Source organism: Lissotriton vulgaris, chromosome 12 (genome assembly GCF_964263255.1).
Source record: "Lissotriton vulgaris chromosome 12, aLisVul1.2, whole genome shotgun sequence".
NCBI lineage: Eukaryota > Metazoa > Chordata > Amphibia > Caudata > Salamandridae > Lissotriton > Lissotriton vulgaris.
The window spans coordinates 408,163,371-408,191,324 of NC_141700.1; the positions used below are offsets into that span (position 1 = coordinate 408,163,371).

At 43.0% G+C, this 27,954-nt stretch overlaps 1 protein-coding gene across 5 annotated transcripts in view; it reads left to right on the forward strand.

Annotated features, from left to right (window-relative positions):
- Positions 1-27,954, forward strand: part of CHD9 (chromodomain helicase DNA binding protein 9) — a 2,197,083-nt gene that overhangs the window by 441,374 nt on the left and 1,727,755 nt on the right. For all 5 annotated transcript variants that reach the window (XM_086945174.1, XM_086945175.1, XM_086945176.1 and 2 more), the window contains one exon: positions 13,978-14,089. In XM_086945174.1, coding sequence (XP_086801300.1) covers positions 13,978-14,089 — 112 coding nt within the window. The remainder of the gene's footprint in view (positions 1-13,977; positions 14,090-27,954) is intronic.

Below are 27,954 nucleotides of genomic sequence, written 5' to 3' on the forward strand. Positions count from 1 at the left end.
GTTCTGTGATGACTCTTGGTCTCAGAGGTGATAGAATGTATTATTTGAAATATTGAAGGCTGTTACCTGAATTGGATGGGTAGCTGTGGATGAGTTTCTTCTGACTACCAATAAACCTGGATTTCTTTTATACAACCTGCCATTTGAGTGGTCCTTCGATCCTTCTCAGAATTCTACACTGTCCAAGTGGTAAAAGATGAAGTGAAACCTTTGTCAAAAACTGAGTGGTCTTAAAACTAAAAAGTAACCTGTGGTATTTAAATGATTCCGTTGTGATAAATTAGGACATTTAGCAAATGACTTTCCTCAGCAGTACAATAAGTTCTCCAGTATTGAATCTTTCATAGATTCACATGCATGTATCTTCCCCGTCGTCATGGTGGGAGTCTCGTGGTAGTTAGAAAAGAAGTACCATAGAAACCACCAAAGGGAAAGCAAAACTTTGACGTTCGTCAGCATCTTTATGTAGATCCAAACTTTGACCAAACAGAGACCTCAACTCCCCAGTCAGAGCCACCAGACTCCGATTTCTAACTGCACGTCATGTTTAAGGGAGTCTCCCTGAGCTCTGCTCAGTTTGTCAGTGAGTGAACTTTTGACCCTGCTTAAATTCACCTCAAGGTATTGTCCTTCTACGTTCTTTGCTTTAAAGATGTCTGAGGGTTCTAAGAAGAGGCTTTTCAGGCCCTGTAGATTCCATGGGAAGGCAAAGCGTTTTTCTGAAGATCCACACAAAGATTGCCTTTTCCCTAAACATACAGCCAAGTACTGTAAATACTGTAGAACCTTTTCAGCAAAAACTCTAAAGGATAGAAAGGCCAGATTGTGGTTATGGCTCCAGAAAAAGAAATGTCAAAATCGGGATCTGATGTTGAAGAGTTCCCTGGGCCATCCGCTGTTGAGAGGAAGCGTCAAAATTAGGGTTCTACCTCATTAAAGGCTCATTTTAAAGAAATTAAAGGCAGAGAAATTCTCCACTGCTGATAAAAAGCCCTTAATCCTAAGGAATCAAGCCTGAAGAAATCCTCTTCTGCCTGTCACACCTGTTAAACAGGCTTCGTCGACGAAGAAAGCACAGTCGACGGACCCGTCCTTGAAAACTTCCTCTAAATCCTGACTTCCTTGGCGGCGACTGCTTCATCGACAGCCATGGTGACTGCATCGTCGACGAACAAGGTGACAACTATATCTTTGACTATTGCATCTACAACTTCGTCGATGGGAACGTCGTTGACTAGGACGTCAACGGCCCCGTCGATGGGCGTTCAGTCAACAGCAGTGTTCAAATCACCCTCTCGGCCAGTATCGACTACCATCACTATCAGGCGTCTACCATCGTCGTCGACTGCATCGTCGACGGATCAAAAACAAGATACTAAAAGTCTCCATTTGGTTCCAAAATCTCCAGGATTTTCACCTTTACCCAATATTTCACCATTGCTCCCTTCTCATATTCTTGATAAGGAGGAATCGGTGGAGGAAAGTCATTTTGGCAACGCTTACAGCCCCTCACAGCTCAGAGTTAAATGGCAGGGCACTGATGAGGAAGAAGTGCAAGGACAATCAGAGTATATGGAAGAGGATTATTAATTCTCGGGTCGCTCTCAGGCCCCATGTTATGACTATTTCCAGGAGCACTATCCTCATGAGGCTTATGAAGAATGTCAGGAGGTTCGGAGAGATTCCATGCTGGTGCTAGTCTCCCTGGTCACAGACCTGAGGCATTTGTTGAATGACTATTATAAAAGATTTCCAGACTCTCACGCTCGGGTTCCTTTGACGCCTGGCAGTCAGAATATTCAAGTTGCTTCGCCTCCACCAGCGGTTACTCCGCCGACTGTTGAGAGAAAGTCTCCTCTTTGCATTACAATCCAGGATGACTACATTGAGAGTAAAGCGGACGATCAACCCTAGAAAGGTGTGCTCACTCAGGATCCGGACCTACCTGGTCAAGAATGGGATGATTATGTGGCTAAATCTTCGCCGTCGTCTAACCCCATCTCCATCGGCTTCCCACCCAGGAGATATTAGGAGCTTCCATGAGGCACTTGAGAGCCTCTAGAAGAATTGATTTGCCTTTGCCTGTGGTGCAAACTAAATGTTTTCTTTACGATTTTAAAGATGCAACAAAGAAATCTGTTTGATCCATTCCGATTGTGGATTACATTTGGATTGAAGGTTCGAAGATAATGACGAACCCAGCCTCTGTTCCCGCTGTGTTACTGAGGATGGAAAAGAAATGCAAGGCACCTGATTCTGCTCCAGCATGTTTAATTGGTCATCATCGTCCAGATTCAGTAATAATGCAAGCTGCCCAGAGGCGTTCTAGGAATCCGCAATCTCCCTGTTTGGTTCCTCCAGACAGGGAATGCAAACGCCTTGACAGCATCAGGAAACACTTCGCTACTATGGCTGCTACTTCTATCAAGGCCTCTAACGCCTTAGCAATTTTCGGAAGGTACGACGGTCAGTTATGGTCAGATCTGGCTCCTCTTTTTTAATACCTTCCCGAGGATAAAAAGAAAAAAGTGAAGGACCTCCTGCAGGAGGGTGCTAAAGCGTCTTTGGAGGTGATTGACTCCGCAATGGATTGGTCTTCTATTGCTTTCAGGCAAATGGCAGGTGCTGCAGTGATTCGTAGACGGGGCTGGCTTAGGGCGACATCCTTCTGCCCTGAAGTTCAATCGAAAGTTCTGGATATGCCCTTCGATGGGGAACATTTTTTGGGAAAGCACATAGACGATGAGCTGCAGGGCATCAAAAAGGATACTGAAACCGCACGTTCCTTGGTCACGCAGCAACAAAGGCGTTTTCAGTCCTTTCGTGGAGGAAGAGGTCAGTTCCAGCAAAGACAGTCTTACCAGTCATATAGATATCAACCATATGGTCAACAGGGTTACAGACCACAATATGGAGGACAGCAACAATTTTGTGCCTCCAATCTGTAATACAATTAGCAATCAGTAGACTCAAGCCTGCAGGACAAGGAAAATCGCAGGATTCCTCCAGATGTCAGTGATGATTGTTTTCTGCCAGCCACCGTATCACGTTTTCAACCACTTCAATCCCATCAGCTCTCTCCATTTCTGAGTCAATGGTAAGGCATCACGAAGGACAAATGGGTGATGGGCATCATCCAACACGGCCACAGCCTAGAATTTGTACACAAGCATCCTCAAACTCCACCTCCAAGAAAAATGCATCATCTATCCTTGTTAAGGCAAGACATTTTGACTCTACTAAAGAAAGGGTCGATAGAGAAGGTGCCTTTTGGTCAACGAGGGAAGGGCTTTTATTCCAATTTCTTCTTAATAAAGAAAAAGTGCTGGAAGTGGAGACATGCCATGGACCTCAGACAGCTAAACAAATGCATCAAGCAGTCTTTCAGAATGTTGTCCCTTCAAGAGATTCTCTTATTAATAAACCAAGGAGATTTTCTAGCGTCCCTTGATCTCTTGGCGCATACTTTCACATCCCCATTCATGCAAAGCATCGCCAATTCCTAAGGTTAGAGGTGGCTGGGGGTCACTACCAGTTAAAAGTTTTGCCATTCGACCTTCGCTCCGCTCCCAGAGTTTTCACGAAATGTATGGCCCTGGTAGCAGCTTTTCTGAGAAGGCAGGGACACCACGTTTACCCCTACCTGGACTGGCTAGTGAAAGGAGCTACATTTCACTCTACCAGAAAATCTATGTGGGCTTATGAGCGGCTCTTCAAGTCTCTGGTGTTACAACTCAACATGGAGAAGTCACAATTGCTTCCAAGCCAGAAGGGTATTTTTCTAAGGGTGTTTCTGAACACAGTCGATAAAGGCGTTTCCCACTTCAGAACGGAAGCTCAAGATAATGCGCTTAGCATCCCTTCTTAAGCGCAAGAGAGTCCACTTCTGTGAGAGTGTTCAAGTCCTTATTGGGGATGCTGTCATCATGCATCCTGTTGATTCTGAATTGTTGGATACACATGAGGCCTCTCCAGGAGCAGTTAGACATGCAGTGGGTGCAGGCGCAACGCTCATTCGAGGACATCATTTCTCTCTCTCAGACAATGAAACCGGCTCTGTCATGGTGGGAAAAAGACAGCAATATCTCTCCAGGCCTCTCGTTTCAACCAGCACAGCCTTGTTATATTATGACAACGTATGCTTTAATGAACGGTTGGGGAGCTCCTCTTGAGGAATTGCAAATCCACTGAAAATGGTCAGTTGAAGAAACATTTGTACACATCAATCTTTTGGAGCAGAGGGCAGTTTTTCTGGGGCTGCAAGCTTTTCTTCCCAGAATTCAGGGTTCCTCTGTTTGGTAAGAACAGAACACCACAACAATGTTTTATCATGCCAAACAAGGGGGCACCAGGTCTCTCGCCTTATCAGAACAGGCCCAGGAGATTTGGATTTGGCTAATCCAACATAACAAAGTATTATCACCATAACATTGCAAATACAGCATGTTCCGGGCGTGGACAACAATTGGGCAGATGTTCTAAGCAGGACAAATTCCAAACGTCACAAATGGGAGTTAAACGTGGACCAGCTGAGAAGAGTCATCAAACTGTGTGGCACTTCAAAACTGGATTTTTTTGCGACAGAAAGCAACAGGAAGTGCGAAAAGTTCGCCATCCGGTTTCTTCAGACAAACTCTTTAGGGGAACTCTCTGCATGCAGATGCAGTGGACGGGGTCTTTCGCCTATGCACTCCTGCCATTTCCCCTCAGCCAAAGAGTATTGACCAAGATGAAGAAAGAACCATGTCATCTCATTCTCATGGCTCTGGTATGGGCGAGAGTTTTGGTACACAGAGCTTCTCCTGTGCTAGATATCTCCGCACAGTCTCTTTCCCCCCACTACCAAACCTACTCTCAATGAACAACGGTCAAATTGTTCATCCTCAAATAAAATCTCTAAGTTTGTCAGCTTGAACCTCACAACTATGAATTCACAGATTTCAACATTACTCTGGATTGCAGGTCCACCCTTCAACGGGCCATAGCTGCTTCCACTAATAAGTCATATGCTGCAAAATTGAAGAGATTCTGCCATTGGCGCGAGGAGAAAGACTTGCATTCTTTGGTATTAACCCCGGAACAGGTTTTGCCTTACCTACTTCACTTAGCTTAATCAAAAATTGGCTCACTCATCAATTAAATACCAGTATTTGTAAAGCCCACAGCTACCTCGGAAGTGGTGTCCCGGCACTGGAGGCCCTCGGGAACATTAAGCAAACTATTGGCAAGAGTCACATTGTGCTGGGCTAACCTGCCGCCGGCACCGGGGATCGAACCGTAAATCCCGTAGTCCAGAGTCAGGCACCCTGGCCGCTGCGCCACACCTCTTCCACAATCAAGGTACACTTGGTGGCAATTTCCAGGTTTCACAGGAAACCAGGAGAACTCTTTGTGGTCAACAAGAATTGTTAAGGAGTTTATGAAAGACCTTTTCAGGGTTTTCCCACCCCTAAAGCGCCATGCAGTCCCTTGGGAAATAAACACATTGCTATCCCAATTGATGAAATTGCCTTTCGAGCCCATACACAAGGCTGATTTAAAATGTTTCATGGAAAACTGCTCTCCTTTTAGCCCTCACATCTGCTAGAAGAATCAGTGAAATTCAGGCTTTTACGGTAGCTACACCTTTCCTTCAATTCAGACAAGACAAGTTTTTATTGAGAACAAATACTCTATTCCTAAAGTTCCAACTTCTTTTCACTTGAATGAACCAGTTGTGCTCACCACGTACTTTGGGAATCCTTCAACTGCCCCTGAAAGAGCGTTGCGCTCTTTGGATGTAAAGTACTGCCTCAAGTTCTTCATTCATAGAAAATCGGATCAACCATTTGTGTACTTTACTTTTCCAAGGACGGGCCAAGCCCTTTCAAAGAACAGTATTGCACGTTGGATTTCCTCTGCAATTGTTTTCTACCATAACAAGGCTGGAAATCCTCTATCTGCAAAAGTGTCTGCGCACTCTACAAGGAAGATGACAGCCTCTACAGCCTTGTTTGCCGGTGTATCGCTTCCAGGTATTTGTACAGCGGGAACATGGTCTAACGTGCATACATTTACTAAGCATTACTGCCTAGACTAGGCATGGAAAGCGGACGCTGCAGTGGGTCAAGCTGTCCTGAGACATCTGTTTGCTTAAGGTACAGTCTTTCATATCTATCACTTCTATTTGTTGCATGTATTGAGTTTTCACAGTTTAATTCGCTATTCAACAATTTATCTGGATTTCAGTATTGATATATTTAATATGGCACTTTTATTGAATATGAATGTCTTCGCCTAGTCGCAAATTTACGGAATTACACTGCCCTGATACAAGCATGTGAATCTATGAAAGATTCAATACTGTAGAAAAATCAAATTACCTACTTGTACACTGTGGTTCTCCAGTATTGATATCTTTCATAGATTTACATGCGGCCCTCCCTCCTCCCCGTCTAGGTTTGCCACTATTGATCTCATGTTACTTCAGATTTTGTGCACACTTGTGCACAAAATCTGAGGTCTGGTGGCTCTGACTGGGGAGTTGAGGTCTAGGGCATGGTCTCCGATTGGTCAAAGTTTGGACCTACATAAAGATGCTGACGAATGTTCATTTTTCTTTCCCTTTGGTGGTTTCTATGTACTTCTGTGGTACTTCTTTTCTAACTACCCCGAGACTCCCACCATGACGACGGGGGAAGATACAAGCATGTGAATCTATGAAAGATATCAATAATGGAGAACCACAGTGTACAGGTAAGTAACTTGTTTTTTTCAGGGATTATTAGTGTGGTGTGGCATATAGAAAGAGGAACCCCCTGTAACTAGATCAGCGAAGGCAGTAGAGTTTTTGTGGCTCCAGCAGACATGGTGTTGTCTGAGGCCTTGCACACAACGAATGACTACAATCCTCCACCACGTCCTCCCCAGCCGCTCTGATTTCCCTTTGGTGTAACATACTTAACTAGTAGGGACAACATCAACTTTTTCATCTTGGAAGGTGGAAATCCACCCCTTAGGTCAGTGGTTGGTACAGATTGTTCGAAGGGGCTTTGCCAATAACGTTCAGTTCATCCCCTTCCTACATGCACCCTGCATACACACATCTTGCCGGACCAAGCAACCAACCTTATAAAGGAGGTACATTTTCTCCTAGCTAAAGGAGCCATTGAGAGGGTACTACAGTCTGAGAAATGATGGGCTGCTTCTCCTGCTGCTTCTAGTGTCAACGTAAGATGTAGAACTCAAACGTATTCTGGACCTCTGCCATTTAGATTCCTTCTTATGGAAGTACATATTCAAAATGATTACTCTGGCCCTGGCTCTTTTTACTCTGGACCCGGACAACTACATGGTGACCTTGGACTAGCAGAATGCATATTTACATGCACTTTTCCTGCAGTCCCACAGACACTACCTATGGTTCATGGTGGCTCAGAAAACGTGCAATTTGCCATTTTAACCTTTGACCTCACCCTGGCACCCTATTTGTTTATGGAAGTAATATCGCAACTCCTCTTCATGGTTTGTAGATGCATGTATTCCCATACCGCAATGACTGGCTGCTCAAGGTGGGCTTACAGCAGTCCCTCCAGCCTTACTCTTTTGCACAGGATTCCCTTTATTGGAGCTAACCTGGGCAAAGTGACTTTTGGATATCTGGATATCTGGGCCTTCTCACCCTAGCAGTGCGTTCAAGACAATCCGGATATGAACCTGATGTTTAGGGATCAAGCCTGAATCTCAGAGAAGATGGCTCTGAGGCGTCTTGGACTCCTAGCCATGTGCATTTTCCTTGTTCTTTGCATTAGATGGTATGTGCAGTGGACCCTCCGTTCTAATCTTGGGGCAAGTGCTTAGAACTTCACCATACAGTTCCAGTTGTAATGTATCAGCCTCATTCGAGGCTGCATACATCACTGATAGGTAGGGGCAAGGAAACCAGAGTAGTGCTAAAATGGAAATACAATAGGAAGACTTTTAAGTGCTGGGAGCTTCCTTGATTGCTTCAAATTGCCCCAACACCAACCCTGCACTCAGGACCCTGTCCAACTGGTCCTTATCCTGACACTCAGCCACAGAATGATCAGAGTCAAAGGCATATAATGCTTCCCAAGTTTGAGAGCATCTTTGTGCCATATAGGTCATGGTAAAAATCAGAAAGCTTCTTGGTGATGGCTGAGGGGTGACCACAACCCTGCAGGGTACCACACACTTGTATTGTGGCAGCTTTTTCCTCCCTTGAGTATAAATGTGAAAAGACCCCGCTGGCATTCCATATACAGAAATGTGAAAATTCTCCACTGAGTTTCCATATTAAAGTGAACTTAATTCTAGATTATCTTAATTAGAAAAACTCCAATCAAAATAACCTAAAGGAAGAAAACCGGTAATTTGTTGATCAATAGCCGGCATGCTTTAAACAATTAATTTTACATTAAAAATGAACATACGTTTATTTATATTCAATTAATAATTCATAATCAGTATGTTAATTCATCCAGATAAATGAACATTATCTCTAATAAATCAGTATTTCCAGTTAATAGACTAATAATGAACCAACCCCTAGAACGTTCACCTTCTACTCCAGGTCAGGCATTTACCTGCTGTATTTCTTTTTTGAGCACCAAGAATTGGGTTACCTTGTTAAAGTTAGCATCAAGGGGCTACTCCTTATATCAAGACACTAAGAAAAAGGGCCTTTGATCTTTCTAAATGTATTTATAAACATGTATGCTTGATAAATAAATGATTTCACACTAACTCCAAATAGCAAATGAAATCTCAAGAGCAATTACTAAATCAAAAATATATTAATTTAAATTAAATACAAAGGGGGGTGGGAGAGCCGCGAACATGTCACTGCCGGATTGCCCCATTGCCTCATGGTCATTGTGGTTCAGGTTAGATCCCTTCATCAGTAGGGAAAAATATTTTTAGAGGTTGCTCGACATGCCACCGTCATCTCCTCAGGGCTATTACCGCTTCCGGTGTGCAGGCGTCTCCCAATGCTCGTCAGCATATGGCTCACGGGAGCCATTTTATACAATACAAAGGGGGGTGGGAGAGCCGCGAACATGTCACTGCCGGATTGCCCCATTGCCTCATGGTCATTATAGTTAATTATTCTTAGTTTTAGTTCAAGGATCATCAAATGTTCAAAAAATTCATGGCCAGTGCCCATATATTCTTAGATCATATCCCTAGACACGTGTTTCTGGTTAAATACCTTCATCGGTAGGGAAAAATATTTTCAGAGGTTGCTCGACATGCCACCGTCATCTCCTCAAAAACCAGCAACTTTGAAAACTACTTTTACCATGATGCAAAAGGTAATTCCATTGTGCATGTCCGCGGCGTGCCCCACCCCCATTGACTGTTTAAAAGGCTCCCACGAGCCGCGAGCTGACGAGCTCAGGGGTGCGCGATGCATGCTGAGAGTGGTAATATCCCTGATAAGATGACGGCAGCATGCACAGGAACCTATGAACTTTTTCCCTACTGAAGAGAAAGGAATTTCGAAACACGTGTATAGGGATACAGGCACTGGCCATGAAATTTGACAAACCAGCAACTTTGAAAACTACATTTACCATGATGCAAAAGGTAATTCCGTTGTGCATGTCCGCGGCGTGCCCCACCCCCATTGATAATTTAAATTAAACCCCTGAGTGATGTTTTATTGAGGGTTACAATTAAGTGTCAGAATGAATAGAGAATTTGTAATTGCTCTTGAGGTTTAATTTGCGATTTAGGAGTTTGTGTGATCCATGATTTAATTATTAAATTGTAATGCATATATGTTTATAAATACATTTTGAAGCCCAGAGGGCATTTTCATTAGTTCTTTAGCAGGTCGTTTGTAGACCTGTCTCTGGAAGGTCATTCAAATCTTCTCAGCTTTGTCTAATAGTTTTTGTCATTACTGCAATTTGAATTGCTCAAGTTTAAGCAAAAACACTCCACTGCGGTATCACAGGTTTAAGGGCACGTATTCTAGTTGCCGTGTCTTGGCCTGCTTGTCGTATTTACTATTTGAGATATAACCTAAAGCTCTACACTTCACCATTGCCTTGAAGGTCTTCCTCAACGTTATTTGAGACTCCACTGACCTCTGGCTAGGCAATAAATGCTGTTAAATTTCTTCCCTCAAGATCACTCTGAGGTCTAAATTTATATAACCACTGAATTCCCTACTGTTGACTAGTCCCCTCCCCTCATAGTAATTTCCTGCGTGATCTGGGAGCCATCTGGCAAAAATCCCAATTGTTACTTTACTCAGATCGGCTGTGAGTTCAAAATATAGTTCACTAAAGAAAGAGCCTTTGAGGTCCAGGAAAAAAGTATTCACTTGATTATTGGGATGCCACTGATGAAAGACATCCCTTGGGTAGAATGAGACTGAAAAAGCCTCTAAATGGGCCAGACACTCCACACCTATGCTTGAGGGCTACACCTCTTTGAGTGCCTTATTCATTTCACTATTGAAATTTCCTCTTAAAAAAGTAAGCCTCCAGGCTCTATTGGCAGGACGCAGCATAAAACCTGTAGGGACGCTGAAGAATGGCAGGGGGACATTAACATACAGTCATGTCATAATTATGCCACCCAGAATCAGACAAATTCACATATCTGCTCTGACAGGTGTGCCAACCCATGTATATCTGGAACTGAAATTGTCTGCAACACTGTATGGCGACCATTGTAAGGGTCTAGCAAATCCTGCATTTAAATCATTCTAACCCATATCTGCCCAAAAACTCATAGCTGCTGCCATTGAGCGTTTTTTCTTGCAGTATCGGAACATCCTGGCCATATTGCTTAACCGTTTTCAGCAGAGCCCTTTTCGTTACTTGCAGAAGATCATTAATATTCCAGGTAATGAACTTGACACTTGGCTAGCTTCCGCCAAGAACTGCCTAAACCATAACCCACCTTTGTAGGAATGAGTTGGTCACCTTGGGATATCTACCACAGCATGCCAAAAACGTATAGAAAAATGCGTGCCAACAATGTAACCCAAACATACCTCCCACCCCCTTCCAAAATAAAGTACTGTAATGGAGACCAGCTAACGGCCACATATCCACCAGGAATCTCTCCAAACACCCATAACACATAACATAGGTGCTTAATGTATGTGGGGACAGTCTGTAGGTCCCGATGGAATTGAATGCTTTAAAACCTCTTCAGTATGTCCTCCATTCCTTTCCAATAGCTGTGCACAGGAGCTAAGGAAATCTTGCAAGTCACTATCTACTGCCACTACCTCCCCACCCCCTTACAATTTAAGATTATTGGTTGCAAGTAGAGCACTCAGTGTGAACTCTCCACTGGCCCATGCTCTCTGTATCTCGTCTGTCCTGTCTTTGATCTACTGTCAAATGATAAGCAGTATCACCGGAGCCACCTTGCTTGGATCCAGTCAGCGTCGGCTCTCCTGTCCACTGGCTTGAGCTGATGTATCTCAGTGAGTTAAACAGGCTTTACAGCCCCGTTGATACCACTGTTGTCCTGCAGTGCTCTTCATACCTAGGCATAAGTAGTGCCCTTTTTGATCTTTCTCGATCTTTCTTATCTCCAAGTTCCGGGCTGCCTCTTGTGTTTTGGAAAAAAAGGAATTTTGATTGAAATATGACTTGGTTTTGCCTGTAATTGTAATATTTGTTGAAGGTCCATTGCACAAGAAAATGTTTAACCCTTTAAAAGAATTTCTGCTGCTTTTGCACCTGCCTGCAATAATTTGTGAAGACCACAAAACACTTCAGGTCCAAAAGGACCACTTCTATTTCTCTTGCCGCCTTTAGGATTTCGCCTTTGTCCTAACGGTTAAGTGATCACTCGCAACAGGGCCTCTATATTTTTGAAGTAATGCGTTATGCTCTTTCAACCACAAAACATGAAGAGACCGTTTTCATTCTGGCAGTGTTCTCTCACTGGGCAGAATCTGCTGGGGTTGGTGATGGGCAACACACCACTGTTTGCTTCTAGGTCGTGAATTTTTATATTGCTGTTCTAATACAGTTCATGTGTTATGTATTTTTATGTAGGGTGTTTGAATGTCTGTGTGCCCGTGTTTTATGATGGCTGTTTTAGTGTGTATTTACACTTGAAGTATGGATACAAATATGGCTGATTAGCATCGAATCAAATCTGGAAGTTCTTAAGTTCATTTTGAAAACCTGCTATAGGGGGTTGGTTTTTAAAGCCGGCAAGAAGCCATTCCAGACTTTCGGTGTAATGTTTTTTGGTTTTTTTTGGAAGTGAGTTTCCAGTCAGCTTTGCAGACCATGGAATTGCCTGAGATGACGAATTTGTGTGCCAAAATAGTTTGCTTCTCTTTCATGCAGCGCCTTGTGTATTATGCAGGCCAACTTGAATCAACTTCTATCCTCTATTTATGGGGAGCCAATGTAGAGTGATGAGAATGGGAGTAATGTGGGTATAATCTTTAGATACCTGTTGAGTTTGCAATAGTAAATAAATTCTGCTGAGTGTTTTTGTAGTCCATTCTGAGTGGACTAGAGATGTCATGTGCGTTTTAATTCTTCAGTTGGAATAAGGGGGCTTGATTTTCCAGAAAAGCCTGATTTGGTGATAGCTGCCTTTTGCTGAAGCATTTGTGTGTGACTTAAGCTTCTTACCCAGAGTGAAGCCCATTGACTTCCCGGGTTCACTATTGACTGGTGCAAGAGACCTATGTGTGGGCATACCCTAAGCCACTTACGGTGCACATAACATCAGTAAATAAAATAGACGGAGTGTTGAAACCAGTCTACTGTGCCACTGGATTCAAGCTGGCCTGGATGATGAGGGTGCCACTGGATTCAAGCTAGCCTGGCTGATGAGGGGAATACCCCGAAACCGGTCCCAGGATGCTTGTTTTCAGTTAAGTGAAAACCTGGCCTGGCAGTTCGAGCTGGACTTGTTCCCATGCGCAGCAGGGATAAGCCTGATTTGCATATAGCTGGGTCCAAACTGGGTTGGCATGGTGAGCAAAAAAAGATTAATTAAACCCAGATCTGTGACTGGGGGTGAATGTTTGACCATGTTCAGCATTCCGTCCAACATCTTATTGTGTGTTATATTTATTTTTTCTTATGTACTGCTTTCAGTATTCTGGTCTGAAATAATCGCATGCTCGTAAATAATGGTTCATAATGATTCTTTAGTGTTTGTCTGGCCTAGAGATTGCTTTGCAGTATTACCAGCATCATGTAAGCAAAAAACTTTAAAACTACAAAACAATACATGAGTAAATCAGAGGATTTGGTTTGGCCCTCTTCAAAGCATACATCATGGTGCATTAGCTCTCTGGCACTGTGAGTCGTGGGAGTCTCCCTGATCACCTGTGTCGTCAGTGCCAGGACTAGTGGGCTAATAACTTGCACTATCAATGGGTTTTCCTTCCATTGTTTACCCTATCTAAGTCACTGTTGTGCTTTTAAGCTATGCGTTTATGATAAGAATCATACTGTCCTGTGCATTAAAATTAAAAACTAGATTCCTATACCTGTTCCACGTCCACCTGACTGCTAGCAAGCACCAATACTATTTATTTAAACTGTATATAATGGTAAATTTATCTCAAAATTTAAAATGTTGTATTGCAAGCACGTCGCTGCATGGATACTACAGTAGGTTTACTGGTTTTATTTTTCTGGCATGTGCTTGCCATGACCAGATCTGTTGTCTTTGCAAGTGCTTGGTTTACATTCAGTTCAGTGTTCTCTTGCTAAAAGTCATCAACATATATTTTAAATGACATCTTGGATAAGTGTGAAAATAATTACACAGTTATATGGGACATTTGTAGATTTAAGTTGATCTCCCCCCTGCAAAACAACCCACACACAAACACCTTCTCTCTTTCTTTCTCTCCCGCGCTCTCTCTGTCCGGGTTATCGAAGTGTGCACAAATCTGAAATATTGCCTTTGTCTGCTTGTATGAATTCAATAAATATTGTCCTTAATTTTTTTTTTATAATTTGACAGTAAACTTATCATTACATTGGGTAAAAAGCAGAAAAGGAAAAAGGAGTCTTCAGATGAAATGTCCGATCCAGATCAGGCTCTACACCGTACTTTGAAAGATGAGGAATCCCAGGTGAGAATCAAATGTTTGGGGTGCGGTTCGGAGAGTGTTGCCTCATGAAGATGAAAATATTTGTTTGCAAAAATGATGCATTTTTAAAGCAAACGTATTTCAAGATTTATCTTATTCATACATAACCTGCTCTTTAAACGCCTATGTGCACCTTTTGACATTTGTACTTTCAATTTTAGAAATGAAAGAAAAGCGATTTTTCTTTTTTTTTGTTTTGTTATGTTTTTTTTCTCTAAGTTGGTGTCTTTAAACCTGTTACCAATAAAAGGGAAACAAAGTATTTTCTTGAGGCACCTATATAAAGATATGCAAAGTGTGTGCTCTTTTTAGATTTCCATTGATATATTTGTTCGGCCATATTTTTTTTTGGGACAAGACGCCCGTTTCATGCACTTGTTTCAAGCGTTTTATATTTTGGTTTTGTTATTTTTCTGGACTGTAGGACACGTTTATCAGTTTGTTCCGAACCACTTTTGAATCTGAACCCACTTATTGGTAAAAAGTGTTCTTGGAGGTCTAAAACTTGCGAGTGCATAGTTTGCATCATTTTTGGATATTTGTATATACATTTCCCTACTCTGCACGCGTGAAAAACACATTTGGCCTTGTGCGTGCTTGTTTGAATGGTATTATTGTACTATGCTGGCTTACTCTTGTTTTTCTCTACCTCTACGTAGTATAGCATTGAGTACTCATGCCACAGGGCTGGGAGAATTGTGGTATACTGTTATCATTTGTAAGTTTATTTCTTCTCTCAAGTATAAGCATTTTCACTGTACAAAAGGTCCCCTTCCTACAAACCTCACTTAAGAACTTTACAGGTTGTTCCACTTTCTAACGCTCACCATAGAGTGAAAACCAGAAACATTTGAGTGTATGTTAGAGACATAGGTGTGAAAAATGGATTGGCAGACCTGTGTGAATGCACAGCATGTCACTAATTTGTGAGTAATATCAAATTTTGTTGCATGTTATTTGCCACTAATACGGGAACACCCACACACCATATCTTCGTGCAAATTACATGTGCTTTAATGTATAATGTTTTTTACATTAACACACATGACACTTATATTACATTATTTGTATAGTGCACTATTCACCCGGCAGGGTATCCTCGTGCTGAAGCAGGAGCTGTATGGATCAATCCTGGGTCTGGGCTAGGTGTGGAGAGGTCTTCAGTTTCATGGGGACGGTGTGTGTGAAAGTAAGAATCCGGCTGAGCTGTGGTTTTTGGTAGGTTTGTAGAAGTTTGTGGTAGTGAACGACATGGGGCCAGTGTTGTGTAAGGCTTTGTATGTGTGCATGAGGAGTTTGAAGATTTCTAGTTTGTGTATTGGGAGCCAGTCGAGCTCTTTGAGGTGGGAGGTTGAGGGTGAGCCATGGAGTTTTGTATGGTCTGGAGCCTTCTTGTCAGTTGAACATTGATTGCAGTAAAGACCAGCTTCTAGGTGAAGAGGGCTTGAGTAATGCTTCTGCTAGTGTTGTTAGGAAGCCATTTGAAGATCATCTTGAGCATGTGGAAGCAGAAGACAGAGGCTGCATTCACTTGGCTGGACATGGTGAGTTGGTTGTCGATTACTATTCTGAGGTTCTAAGCTGGGTTGCTCGGAAGGATGTGCGTCTGAGTTCAGGCCACCAGATGGAGTCCCTGAGCTAGGTGTCTTTGCTGAAGATTACTACTTCCGTCTGATCTGTGGTGAGCCTGAGGCAGGGAGTGTTCATCCATCTTGCGACTTTGGTCATGCAGGTAGAGAAATTAGTCAGGGTATTTGGTATCTTGTCTGAGATGGAGAGTATAAGCTGGTGTCATAAGCATAGAATATGATGTTTCTGTGGGCGTGGACGACACTGGTGAGTGGGCTCATGAGGCATTGAACAGAGTGTGGCTCAGAGAGCATCCTTGTGGAACTCTGCAGATGAAGTTAACATATTAAGGTAAACTGAAGGTAATACGGAAGGGGTGGAAGACAGTGCCAAGGGCTGTGGCAAGATCCACTAGGAAGAGGCCTGCTTGTCACCTCTGTCCATGATCATCTGGGTATTGTCCATGGTGGCTGTGAAGGTGTTCTCTCTACTGTGTTTGGGCCTGAATCCGATTGCGTGATGTCGTGGAGGTGATTGTCAGTGAGATGGGTAGCTAGGTGTGTTTGTCATATTTTCCTTAACTTTTGCCAGGCAACGTAGCCAGGAGCTAGGCCTTTAGTTGGCTAGCGTCTGGTCGGGTGAGAGTTTCTTTTGAAAGTATTGTGATGTTTCCAACATCCCAGCAGGTAGGTGGCTGTGATGGTTGATTTATTCAGGATGAGGGCTATGTGTGAGAAAGTTCCCTCTTTCTGCATGATGGTATCCACTTTTTGCTTAACTGCTGATGTGCTTTGACCTTAGTGTGCCCTGGACTCCTGCCCATCAGGTGCCCAAGGCCTATGTTGTTTTCCTAAACCTGTATTAAAAACCAAACCCTATTGGCATCTCTGGCCAATGGTCAGCCCCTGGTAATTTGTACCATAGGTACCCAGGGCACTGTGACCAAAGAAGTCATCTAAGGGCTGCAGCACTTATTGTGCCACCCTTAGAGGCCCTGTATCATTACCCTAACACACTGCCTTTGCAAGCTGTGTGTCTTGGTGTAGAACAAAGTGAAGTAGACATGGCACACATGCCATGCCTAAAACCCACTGCCCTGGCATAGATCAGTCACACCTCTAGCGGGTGCTCTATACCATTGGTGAGGGTACAGGTGCATGAGCTCTGTAACCCTACAGTGTCTAAATCAATTCTTACACATTGTAAGTGCAGTGCTGCCATTAAGAGTATATGGTGCTGGGAGTTTGTCATTACGAACTCCTCAGCACCATAATGGCTGCACTGAAAACTGTACTTTGGTATTCAACTTCTCAGCACATTAAACCCACACTGATGCCAGTGAGGGATTTAATGAAAAATGCACACAGACTGCAACTTAGAGATGCTCTCTGAAAAACGACCTCCCTATAGTGTCCAGGCTGAGTGGCTGCTTTCAGCTCTCACCACCAGATCCTGCTGCTCTCGGGGGAGAAAAACAATACACATCCTGGGACGAGGTGCCAAGCCTCCTCCCCCCATGATGGGCAAGGTCCACAAAGGGGAAGCTTCAAAGGCTTGCCGCCTTTGTGAGCTTCCCCAGGCCACTTGCTGCTTTCAGCAACTGGTCCCCACTGGTTCAGACCCCCACTTTGGGTGGGAGAACCTGCGGGAAAAACAAGTGAGGAAAAGAGGTGGGGGGAGGTGAGGCGAAGCACAACTCCGTCCCGCCAACTTGCAGATGGGGGACCCAGCCAACCACGGAAAGGCTTATGCCCCCGCCCACTGGAGGGTGGAACAATAGGGGTGTACCCACCTCCAGGGAAGGAACCCATTGGTCCCAACCTTTAACCTACCTGTAATGCCCCTAAATCTAGTATTTAGGGGCACCACTGGACCTTGCTTTCTCAGACAAACTGCAAGAAGAAAAGGACTGAACAGCTGTGCCGAAGCTAACAAGCGGAGTACGCCCACAGACTTGGCCCCAGCACTACCAGCCTGTCCCCACCTCGAACCTGCTGCAGTGAAATCCTGGTGTCTTGCAGCCAGCAACCTTGAGAAACCCAGAGGACTTGCCTGCCTTCATTCCCAAAGAAAATCTCCTGTGAAGACCGGATTTGTTGAACAACAGACTCCAGATCCGCACCATTCTGCACACAACGCCCACGGCCCGAGTTCGCGTGGCCTGACTCCAAGAGGAGGTCTCCCTAGCGATCCAGACCCCCGATCCGATGATCCTGGACCTGCCTTAAGCCTCCAGCCAACGCCTGCAGCCTAAACCGGTAGGTCCCCCCAACCGCGACTAGGAGCTGGTAAAAAGATCCGACCCTAAAAGGCACCCCTGCACTAGACTCCCACAGCCTTGGGTGGCCCAACGGACTGTGCCTAACGAACCTCCAACATCCCAACTTACCTCTCTAAGTGGTGGTCTCACCCAGAAGACCTTCGTCCCCGAGCCTGCAGTGTGTTTGCAAACCTGAGACTCCCCGCTGAAAACTATAGGGCACCAGATGCCAAAACAGCACTCTGCACCCGGCCTCCCTAGTGCCGTGGAGCGGTGCATCTTTTGTGATGGCCTAAACCCCCATTTCCCTGAGCTTAAGTCCAGGAGTTTTGCTCCCACAACTCAGTTGCCTGCTCATCAGCAGCCACCAACCAGAGGCCCCCTATCTCCCATTGGATAACATTTGGTTTCAGCACTCTTTACTTGGCTGCCCTAGTACCCCTGAGGGTGTAATGAGAGTGCATCCTTGACCCTGGGGGACCCCTGAGTCTAACTGCAGAATACCGACTCCTACAACAAAGTACTTACCTTGGAACCATTAACACTATTTTCCTCCATAGGATAACAATTACTGTTTTTCTATGTGTGAAATTGGAAAATCTAAAATCATTTTACAACTGTACTAAATAATAAAAACGCCTTTACTTACCTGTTTACAGGAAATGTCCCAGTGTAGTATCTAGGTATACTACACTGTGTAAGAAAAGTAATCTGAAAGTAATGTACTGGTCGTTTTACTAAAAAAGCCCATTCAAAGTATATGTACTGCGTTTCCAAAGCATTGAATTTCTCAGTAACAGTACTGCAAATCAAAACACACTGCATATACAATTACAATCCAAACTGTTACAACTTTATAATTACTGCAAAGTATTTATCACTTACCTGTGCCAGGCTTGCTTTGTTCTAGGAAATAAAAAAGCTAAAAATATTTTTATACAAAAACAATTGGCCTGAGGTTCAGTCGTTGAGTGTGTGAATTCATTTGCTGACTGAGTGTGTACAACAAATGTCCTTTGATAAATCCTTATTGCTCGACCACACTACCACAAATAGAGAGTGAGGTGCTATCTACTTTACCTCTGCCTACTTCTTGGATTCCACTGGACTCTGTGCACACTATACCACCCTTTGGTATAGTTATACATAGCCAGCTTCCTACACTATGCTGGTGGTCCTTTGATGATGATGATGATGATGATGATGTTGATGATGATGATGATGTGGTGAGCGTAGATGCCGGAGGGTGCTTCAGGGAGTATGGACTGCATGGGTGTTGCGATTTGTTGAGTGTGGGTGGTGAGCCAGGTGGTTAGGGTGGTCCTCTGGGTGTGAGAGAGAAGCAGGAGTACTGCGAGGGTGAAAGGATTTGGTTGGGGTTTAGTTTTCATAGATAATGGTGATCTTGTCGTAGAAGTATAGGGACAGCTGGGTGCAGAGGCCCTAAGAGGGACTGCGCTGGTGGAGTTTGCTGCCACAGAGGTGAAGTCTTTCACTATGGCAAAGATTTCCTTGACGCTGTTCCGGCTGTGTTTGATGCAGTCTGTTCGATCAGTAGCAGGTCGCTTGATCCCAGGGATTGACTGCTCTGATTACTTCACCCCTGTCTGCTCATTATGTTGTTTCCTTACTGATAGCAGATCATATTACAAGTTTGCTTGTTGATTGCACAAAATGATAACTCTAATCACTTTTTTCCTGTTTGACACGTAAACTGAATATTAGAGAAGAGTTCTCACAACTTCGAAACTCAGTTAATGTTTTGCTTGAAATCCCAGACTTAAAAAATGCATTTGGAACTAGTCCTCCTGTGGATACTTTCCCACAGTTTGCAGTGCTACAGTGCGTCTGTTTTGCACCATTGCCCCTTAGTCCTCTTTCAAATGAAAACTCAAACAATTTCTTCTTGTTCCCTCGGCTCCACCTAATCTCTGGACACTTTTAGCCCTCTGGATCGCATGATTGTTTGACTCATTTTACCATGTTGAACCATTGATGTTGCAATTGTTGTCATGTCCAGTGACTACTTACATTTTGTAATTTTATGATCCATTTTGCTGTCACTGATCTACCTTTAAACTCATTAAACAAAATCACCTCCCTATGTTAATCACATTGCTATTTGCATATTTCTTTGTTTTTTTGTGACCTTTTAATCTGTATATTTGTTCTTTATATTTTATACCTGTTTTTGGAACATTGAAATGTTGACAGCTCTATTGTAGACAATTGAGGACCATCGGGCTTTAAACACTAATATAGGCTTGCTGCTGTCCACCTCCCACTGTCCAAATCCCCACCTTCCAACTCTCACTCTCTGCTGCCTGTCCACAGGCTTTTATCTATTGTGCATGGAAAACTGAGATCCAGAGCCAATGGATGAGAGCACACAGCAAGTTTTCCCCCTCTCATTGCTCTGTCACTGGACCCTATGAAGCAGGGAAGGAGGAATTCTCCTTAGCCCATGCCCCTTTCAAATGATGAAAAACAATTTCGCTGAAGCTAGGTCAAATTGGGCTGACTGCATCCTACTTTCACAGCTCTTGCTCTGTGCTTGATCTAGCAATTGCAAAGCACACAAACTTCAAAAGCTGTAAGAGGCACTCCAACTTTCAGGGATGCATGGGGTTGTAAACCCCCTGCTTCTCCAAGTAGGCTTTTTACCAAATAAGAGATTTCGACCTCGGGGCGGAATGTTGTAAAATTCTCATAGCCCGCCCTAGCTGATTATACTACCATTAAAATGTTGTTTTGCTATAGCTTGCTTTTAATGGCTGGTTAGATCTCTACCGCTGTCTATAAAGCTATATTCGTATAGATTAGTGTGCAGTATACAGGTATTCTCTTTTTCCTTTTGCTATTTGTAAAGTACTCTAATGTTTTTGGGCTTTGTATGCATTTTGGTAAAATGCTCACTAAACAAAATACATGTGACTTCTGTTTAGGGATTTGCATAATTCTGCTGTCGTGTTTCTATCTAGGACCCTAATTCAATATTCCTGATTGAAGCCCTTATGTGGTTATAATCAATAATATCCTTATAAAGGCATAAGAATCATATCCATATTCAGTTATAGCCCATGCAGTCCAAAGCACAGCACGGCTACTCCCATCGACTCCTAGAAAGCACAACGCGTTCTTTAAACAAACCAAGCCTCCAGCAGCCTGGGAAATCCCCCCTGCTTTTGTTTTGATTTGAACAAGAACTCCTGAAGTCCCGAAAGAACTGTTAGTTCTTACTGACGTCTTATGTCCAACCTTACGTCAAACTCCGCACCTTTCAGGTATAAATATACCAACAGTTGCCTTAAGCAAACACACTGTGGTTTAGAGCAGAGAGGCTATCTACTTGCTCGAGAGCCCAGCTGGTGCGAGAGCCCACGGAAGCCGGCCCTCCCGTTTGACGCACTGAGAAAGACGCGGTCTTTTTCTCGACCCGCGAAAATCCAGCTCCGGTGTTTCCAGCCTACCCTTGCGGGTTGCTGGGAGATAGTCCTGAAGAAAGAGATACCAGATCTCCCACATTCTATTACCAAGGTACGGAGCTGACTAAAACCCTTAAGAGAATTCTTGATGCAGATTCTTGGCAAAACAATATTAACCAACTTAACTTAAACTGCTACTCACTTAGTCCTTCCCAAGTATTAGGCTTAGGTCAGGTACACTGGGGTAGGCGTAGTTAGAAGCACCAGTTGAGTACGTTAGTCAATGTTTTTATGTATGTATATATTTTATCCATTTCAAAATATCATATGGCTAAGAAACCAGATCAATGCTTTTACAGTATTATTTCATAATACTACTTTTACTGTACGCACTTTACTTTATGATAAGTATTGCAATTGTGGCAATTCATTTCTCTTGCATGAGGAAGAAGACTGCTCAATAAATAACACCTTTTATTGAAAACGCCCGTCTCTCTATTTCTCTGCACTCAGGTGAAACTAAGTATGCACGGTTGACTGAGTGAAATAGCTGCCTATTGTTTTCACACGACTCTAGAGATACACTCTTATTCTGAAGGAGCAAAGTTGTCATGTTTATACGGTTGTCAGAAACTGAATCCCTTCTAGTCTGAATCGGGGAAGTTCATCCCTCCCTATTCATTCAAGAAAGTTTCTAGTGACCTCTGAGCTAGCTGGCGCAAACCTAAATTAAGTCTAACATAGTCAGTAGAGACCTAGATGACCTCAGTCCTACGTCGACACTGCTGTTTGTTATTCCAATGCGCAGAGCCTATTGGGAAAATAGGAACTACACTACATGGCGCCCAACGTTTGGTAAGGCGATAATCTAACGCAAGACACTAAAGTAACTCAGTCGTGCTTTTTCACACAGACCCCTTTTCCCGTAAAAACTCCAAAAGACGTCTGGAGTGGGTGAAAGGTTAATATCCGCCGGAACTTAGTAGGATGAGAATCCTATGTATTAGTTTTTGGTTTAGTAAACGTTGAAGGATACAGTGTTCCAAAATATTGTGCACCTAATCTTTGTTTCCTTGAAACTCGATCTGCAACAAAAAACTTTCAGTCAATAAAAATGTCCAAAAGCGACGACGAAAGAGCTAGAATGGCAGCTCAACTAATAGAGGAAGACACAACTCTCCAAGAAAATGACCCTAGTGCTATACTCATTCCGGTCAACGTAAGGAGAACTATAACTCTTAAACTTATAGAAAATGGACTGACATCACGAGGTGGTACAGTCATGTTCGTGGTAGAGGCCCATGAATATCGGCAGACCGATATTCTATTCATGGATACATTTTCCAGCAGCTCACGCTGTGAAAAAAGATTTCCACTATTACAAAATGGAGGAACCTCCAGATGTATACACTCCTTTCGAGGAGGTTGAAATCCCACTAAATTACCAAGAGCACCTGCTCTGGTTTAATGGCGCCCTAAAACATCAAAATCACATCACCAGGCACGGTCCACTAGGTAGACCAGGAGCCACGTGGCCGGTTCTAGCCAACTACGCAACACACCCAGACATTGAAACAATGTCAAGCGAAGAACTCCTAGTTAAACTAAAAGAATTAACAAAGGCATATAGAGAATTAGTTTAATTGGCAAGGGATGATATAAAGTACCTCCAGAGATTGAAGGAAAGATATAGCAGACCAACCATTTGATCTTGCCAGAATCATAGAAAAATCCTATGAAGAGCTAGGAAGAGAGAGTTTGGGTGGGAAACCGGTAAAACCCCAACTAACTGAAAATCCTGAAAAAAATAATTTAAATACTCCAAAAAGGAGTTGGGATGGTAATAAACAGTCCACTCCCAGGGAAAAACGATTCCAGTCCAAGGAAGGTCTCCTCAACGGAGAGAAAAATCTCCAGACTGAGGAAACAAAGTCTCCCCAAAGGGAGCCCTCTGAGAAAAGATACAACCTTAGAAATAGGGATAATTTGAAAAAACCTGATAGATATGAATATGTTGATACACGTCCCTCTCGATCTTTTCAGACTTCCTCACAGAAATCGGAAAGAAGAGGACGGTCAGAACACAGAGAAGAGCACGTCAAGTCCAAAGACAAGGAACCTGCTCATCAAAGTAAAAAATTACAATATCCCAGAAAGAAGGTAGCAAGTATTAAGATTAAACATGCCGAGAATTCTGAGGACACAACTGAAAAACGGAGAGTGGGCACAGACCATGCTAGACAGCGCAGCAGAAGTGACCATAGCTCGCAGGATCTTGATGAATCTTCTGGAGACAGTAGACACAAATGAATACATTCAGGTGGAAACTGCAGACACACAAGTTAGTGTGCCCCATAAACTATATGAAATAACATTACGTATAGAGGGAGATAAAACTAGGAAAATAAAAGGTCTCTTTTGGGAAAAACTTTCTAAAGGCTATGACATCCTGTTAGCTGAAAAAGACTGGCCACCAGAGTTTCAGGGAGTGCCCTCATGGCGAAGAAATGATTATGCCTGCCTTCTCAAATCATATTCCGATTCATAAAAAATACACATTGGCAAGAAAATGGGCAGTGGCCCAAGCTCCTGCTTTATACAAAAATCATGTAGGATGGGATGAGGACTCTCCTCACCACAAAATCCAGTTAAAAAATCAGCCCACTGCACAAAGGCAGTACCCAGTTAAACAAGAAGCTAAAAAGCAAGTCAGGGAGATCTTAGATCAACTTGAATATCAAGGAGTGATTGAAACATGCACCTCACAAATGAGCAATCCTTTGTTTCCCATCTCCAAGCCAGACGATCATATGGTCTAGTTTTGGACTACAGACACCTTAACTCCTGTTGTAAAACATTTGCAGTACAAAACTCACATAGTGCAGCACTAATGAATAACATTGTGCGCAAAAGATATAGAACGACATTAGATATCTCTAATGGATTCTTCTGTCAAAACATTGCACCTGAAAGCAGGTATTTGACCGCTTTCTCAATAATGGGATCGCAAAAACAATTTTGCCGACTCCCACAGGGATTTAAGAATAGCCCAGGATTATTCTCAGCAAGGGTAACAGAGTTACTACAAATATATGATGATGAGGCATTATCATATGTCGACCTTTTTCTCACAGATGATGACCTGGAGACTCACTTAAAAAGAGTGAACACCATAATACTTGGGTTCGCATCAGAGGGTTACAAATTCAACTTTAAAAAGTCACAAATTGCCCATCTAACTGTCCTGTTTTTAGGATATGAATTATCAAGTGAAGGCAAGAGCCTAGCAGACTATTTCTTAGAGAAATGTGCTGTACTCCAAGCACCAAAAACGCTGAAGAATTTACAATCAATACTAGGTTTCCTGAATTTCGGAAGAACATACATTCTAAACTATGCAGAGAGGGTTAAACCTCTCTATGAATTGATAAGACCTGATTTCAAACCAATATATTGGACGCAGAAACACACAGAGATCTTGAGATCATTGCAAACAGACATATTAACTAAAACAAAATTACAAACTCGCGAAAACATACGCAATCTTGTAATCAGAGTCATCCCAGGAAGATGCAGATTCACATACCTGACCTCTAATGAGGGAGAAACGGTACCTATAGCTTACAAATCGCATTTGTACACTCAAGCTGAAATGAAATTCAGCTCTACAGAAAAAATTCTGACTGCGGTTCAAACTGCTGTAGCAAAAGAAAGAATCCTAGCCCAAGGCAAAAGAATAGCTGTTTTTTCAGCAGAATCAGCCCTTGAGGCACTAACAAGTCCACGCAATCTGAATACAGTGGCATTAGATCCAAAATGGATACAATGGGAAATTCTCTTGCTACAGAAGACGTGAAATACTATTTTGACCCGAAACTAAAGAAACTAGAAGATCTAGAATATGAACAAGAATATCTTCAGCCAATCGAAATTCTGCCTCTGGAACAACATACCTGCGTAATCTATATGGACAGATTCGCACAACACTACGATGTAGATAAAAAAACCTACAATGCAGCGTGCGCAATTGTTAAAGGTCGCTGGCGCTCTGGTAAATTCAAACCGATGGTCACCAAAACTGAATCATTCAAACTGTTCAGCTCAGCGAGCTGAAATAAGATCTTTAAAGATGGCGCTTGAAAATGCGGATCGCGAATTCCCCACACTAATAGTGTGTGATTCGTATTTCTGCGTCAAGTCATACAACAGTGACATGCAGACATGTAGTAAAAACGATAATAAAGATGACACAGGTGCCACAATAAAGCATAAAACGCTTTGGGAACAAGTAGTTCTTTTAAAGAAAGAACTACAAAAGACTCACGTGATACTCACTGAGTCATCAACGTGATGGCGTTCACGTTGCAGGGAATTCATTGGCTAACACAGCCACAGCGGCAGCGGTTCAACCGGCTTCCGTAGCCACAAAAAAGCGTTCAGAAAATCAAATAGATGGGGAAACCATGCTGGCGGTAAAAGCCTCATTAAAAGGTGATTATGCAGCATTACCTCACAACTATCCTCTCAGTAATACATACATAATTGATGCAAACTCCGTTCCTTTTGCTCAAATCCCTGGAGTGGGGGACAGAGTAATTCCAAACACGAACCGGAGAGTTTTCTTGATTGAAGACGCACACAGGGGATTGGGTCTGAGGCACCAAGAGACCTTAAAATCTTTGACAGAATTACAATCAAAGTACTGGTGGCCGGGTATGAGCGTAGAACTCTACTATTTTGCAAGAAATTGTGAAGACTGCAACAGAGATCGCAGTTGTGAACCGGACCAGACAACAACCCAGATACCACTATTAGAGAGCATCAGGCTATCTATAGCGCAGAAATCCAGCCGGAGAAATGCGTCCCCATAATTAAGATTGAATTCACTTAAAATGTAGACCACAGCACTCGGCTGACGCCAGAACTGTTATCAAAGATTTACGAGTCTTTATCGGCACATACGCAATTGGCGTGCTACATTCTGATCAGGGTCCTGCGTTTAGCTCTCGATTTTACAAAGAGGCCATGAACAGCATGGGCATTGCATTGTGGTACTCTTCTCCCTTCCACCCTGAGGGAAATGCGGTAGTGGAAAGAAAAAACCGGGACATAAAGCAATCTATAACGGCGAGGGTGTTGGGTTCGGGTGTTGGGTGGGTCAAACTTTTAACAAGTGTCCAACGTAGTCTTAATAATCTGCCAAGAAATTCTCTAAAAGGTCTAACTCCATACGAACTATTGTTCGGCACTAGAATGCACATTCAGGATCTTGATTGTCACACTTCAGTGGTAGAAGAAAAATCCTTTGATATCAAAGACCGTTTGGCTGTTTTACAGGATTTAAATGAAACGAGAAAAAACCTGTGTAACATAAAGTTGAAAGAACAGCCGACAGTCACTGAAGAAAAACCGCCTGTCCCAGCAAGACCTGTCTGGATTCCAAAGATTGGGGATCTGGTCAGAGAGAAGATCGCGGTGAAGAAGGAATTTGGGCCTTCTTACAGAAAAGCAGTACCTGTCTTAGCAGTCACCGGAACAAGATCAGTTGTACTACCGCCTCTTGCTGGTAAAAAGGATAACCGAGTTGTATCCATCGACCTGGTAAAACCACAATCATGTGGCCAATAATAAGTAGTATGCCCAGTGGACTCCCAAGAAATAGCATAATACCGAAATTTGCTACAATCAAAGAGGCTCATACTGAGAGACTAATCACATTTGATAAACCTGCAGTGAATAAAAAAGGATTATGCAATAATGCCATGGAACTTGTGCCTCTTGAAACCCAAATTGCAACAGCTCGTCAAGAAACACCAGTTTACAATGATGTAGCTTCTGTCTATGCTAATGAAACAAAGAAAAATGCAAAAGCAAATGAAAATCCGGAAATAATTCCAACAATTGACAGAACTGCATCTGGCTACTTCATCAACTTCGACGACTTTTCTGAAGATCAAAGCGAGCATGAAGAAACAAACGCCTGCAACAAAAACTTTCAAAGACAAAGTAATTGAACTTTTTCACCAACTAAAAGAAACATATCTGATTTCACCATGGATTGAATTTTGGACTGTGTTAGGTGTACTTACTCTCCTGCTTTGGCTCATCGTGATTCTATGTTTGGTGAAATTCATAGATGGAAAATATAGTACAATGGACACAGCAAGTCAGAACATCAACTTGGTCCTAAAGCCTCCCACATCCTCCCACATCGAGAAAGAGAACTGTCATCAGTTAGCATCTCAGCCAATCCAATACCCGGTGGGGCAGCATGGGACAGAACTGATTATGAAATTTTTGGCACGGTTGAGCTCTTGAAATATCCACACCAGTTCAAGGTTTCATTAAATGACTTTGTGACACCCAATACCTTTTCTGATGATTGGGACTTTGAAAACATTAATAATATGATGTCAGATTTAGTAATGTCAGCCAAATTTACAGACCATGATTACTTACAGGGTTCATCGAATTATGAAGAGTTATACTGTTATAATAATTTTGGGGATCACTATTTGCATGCAACTGCTCAGCCTAGAAATGTTTTATCGTATAACCAATGGGAACACTGTCCAAATCCGCCAAAAGGCAGC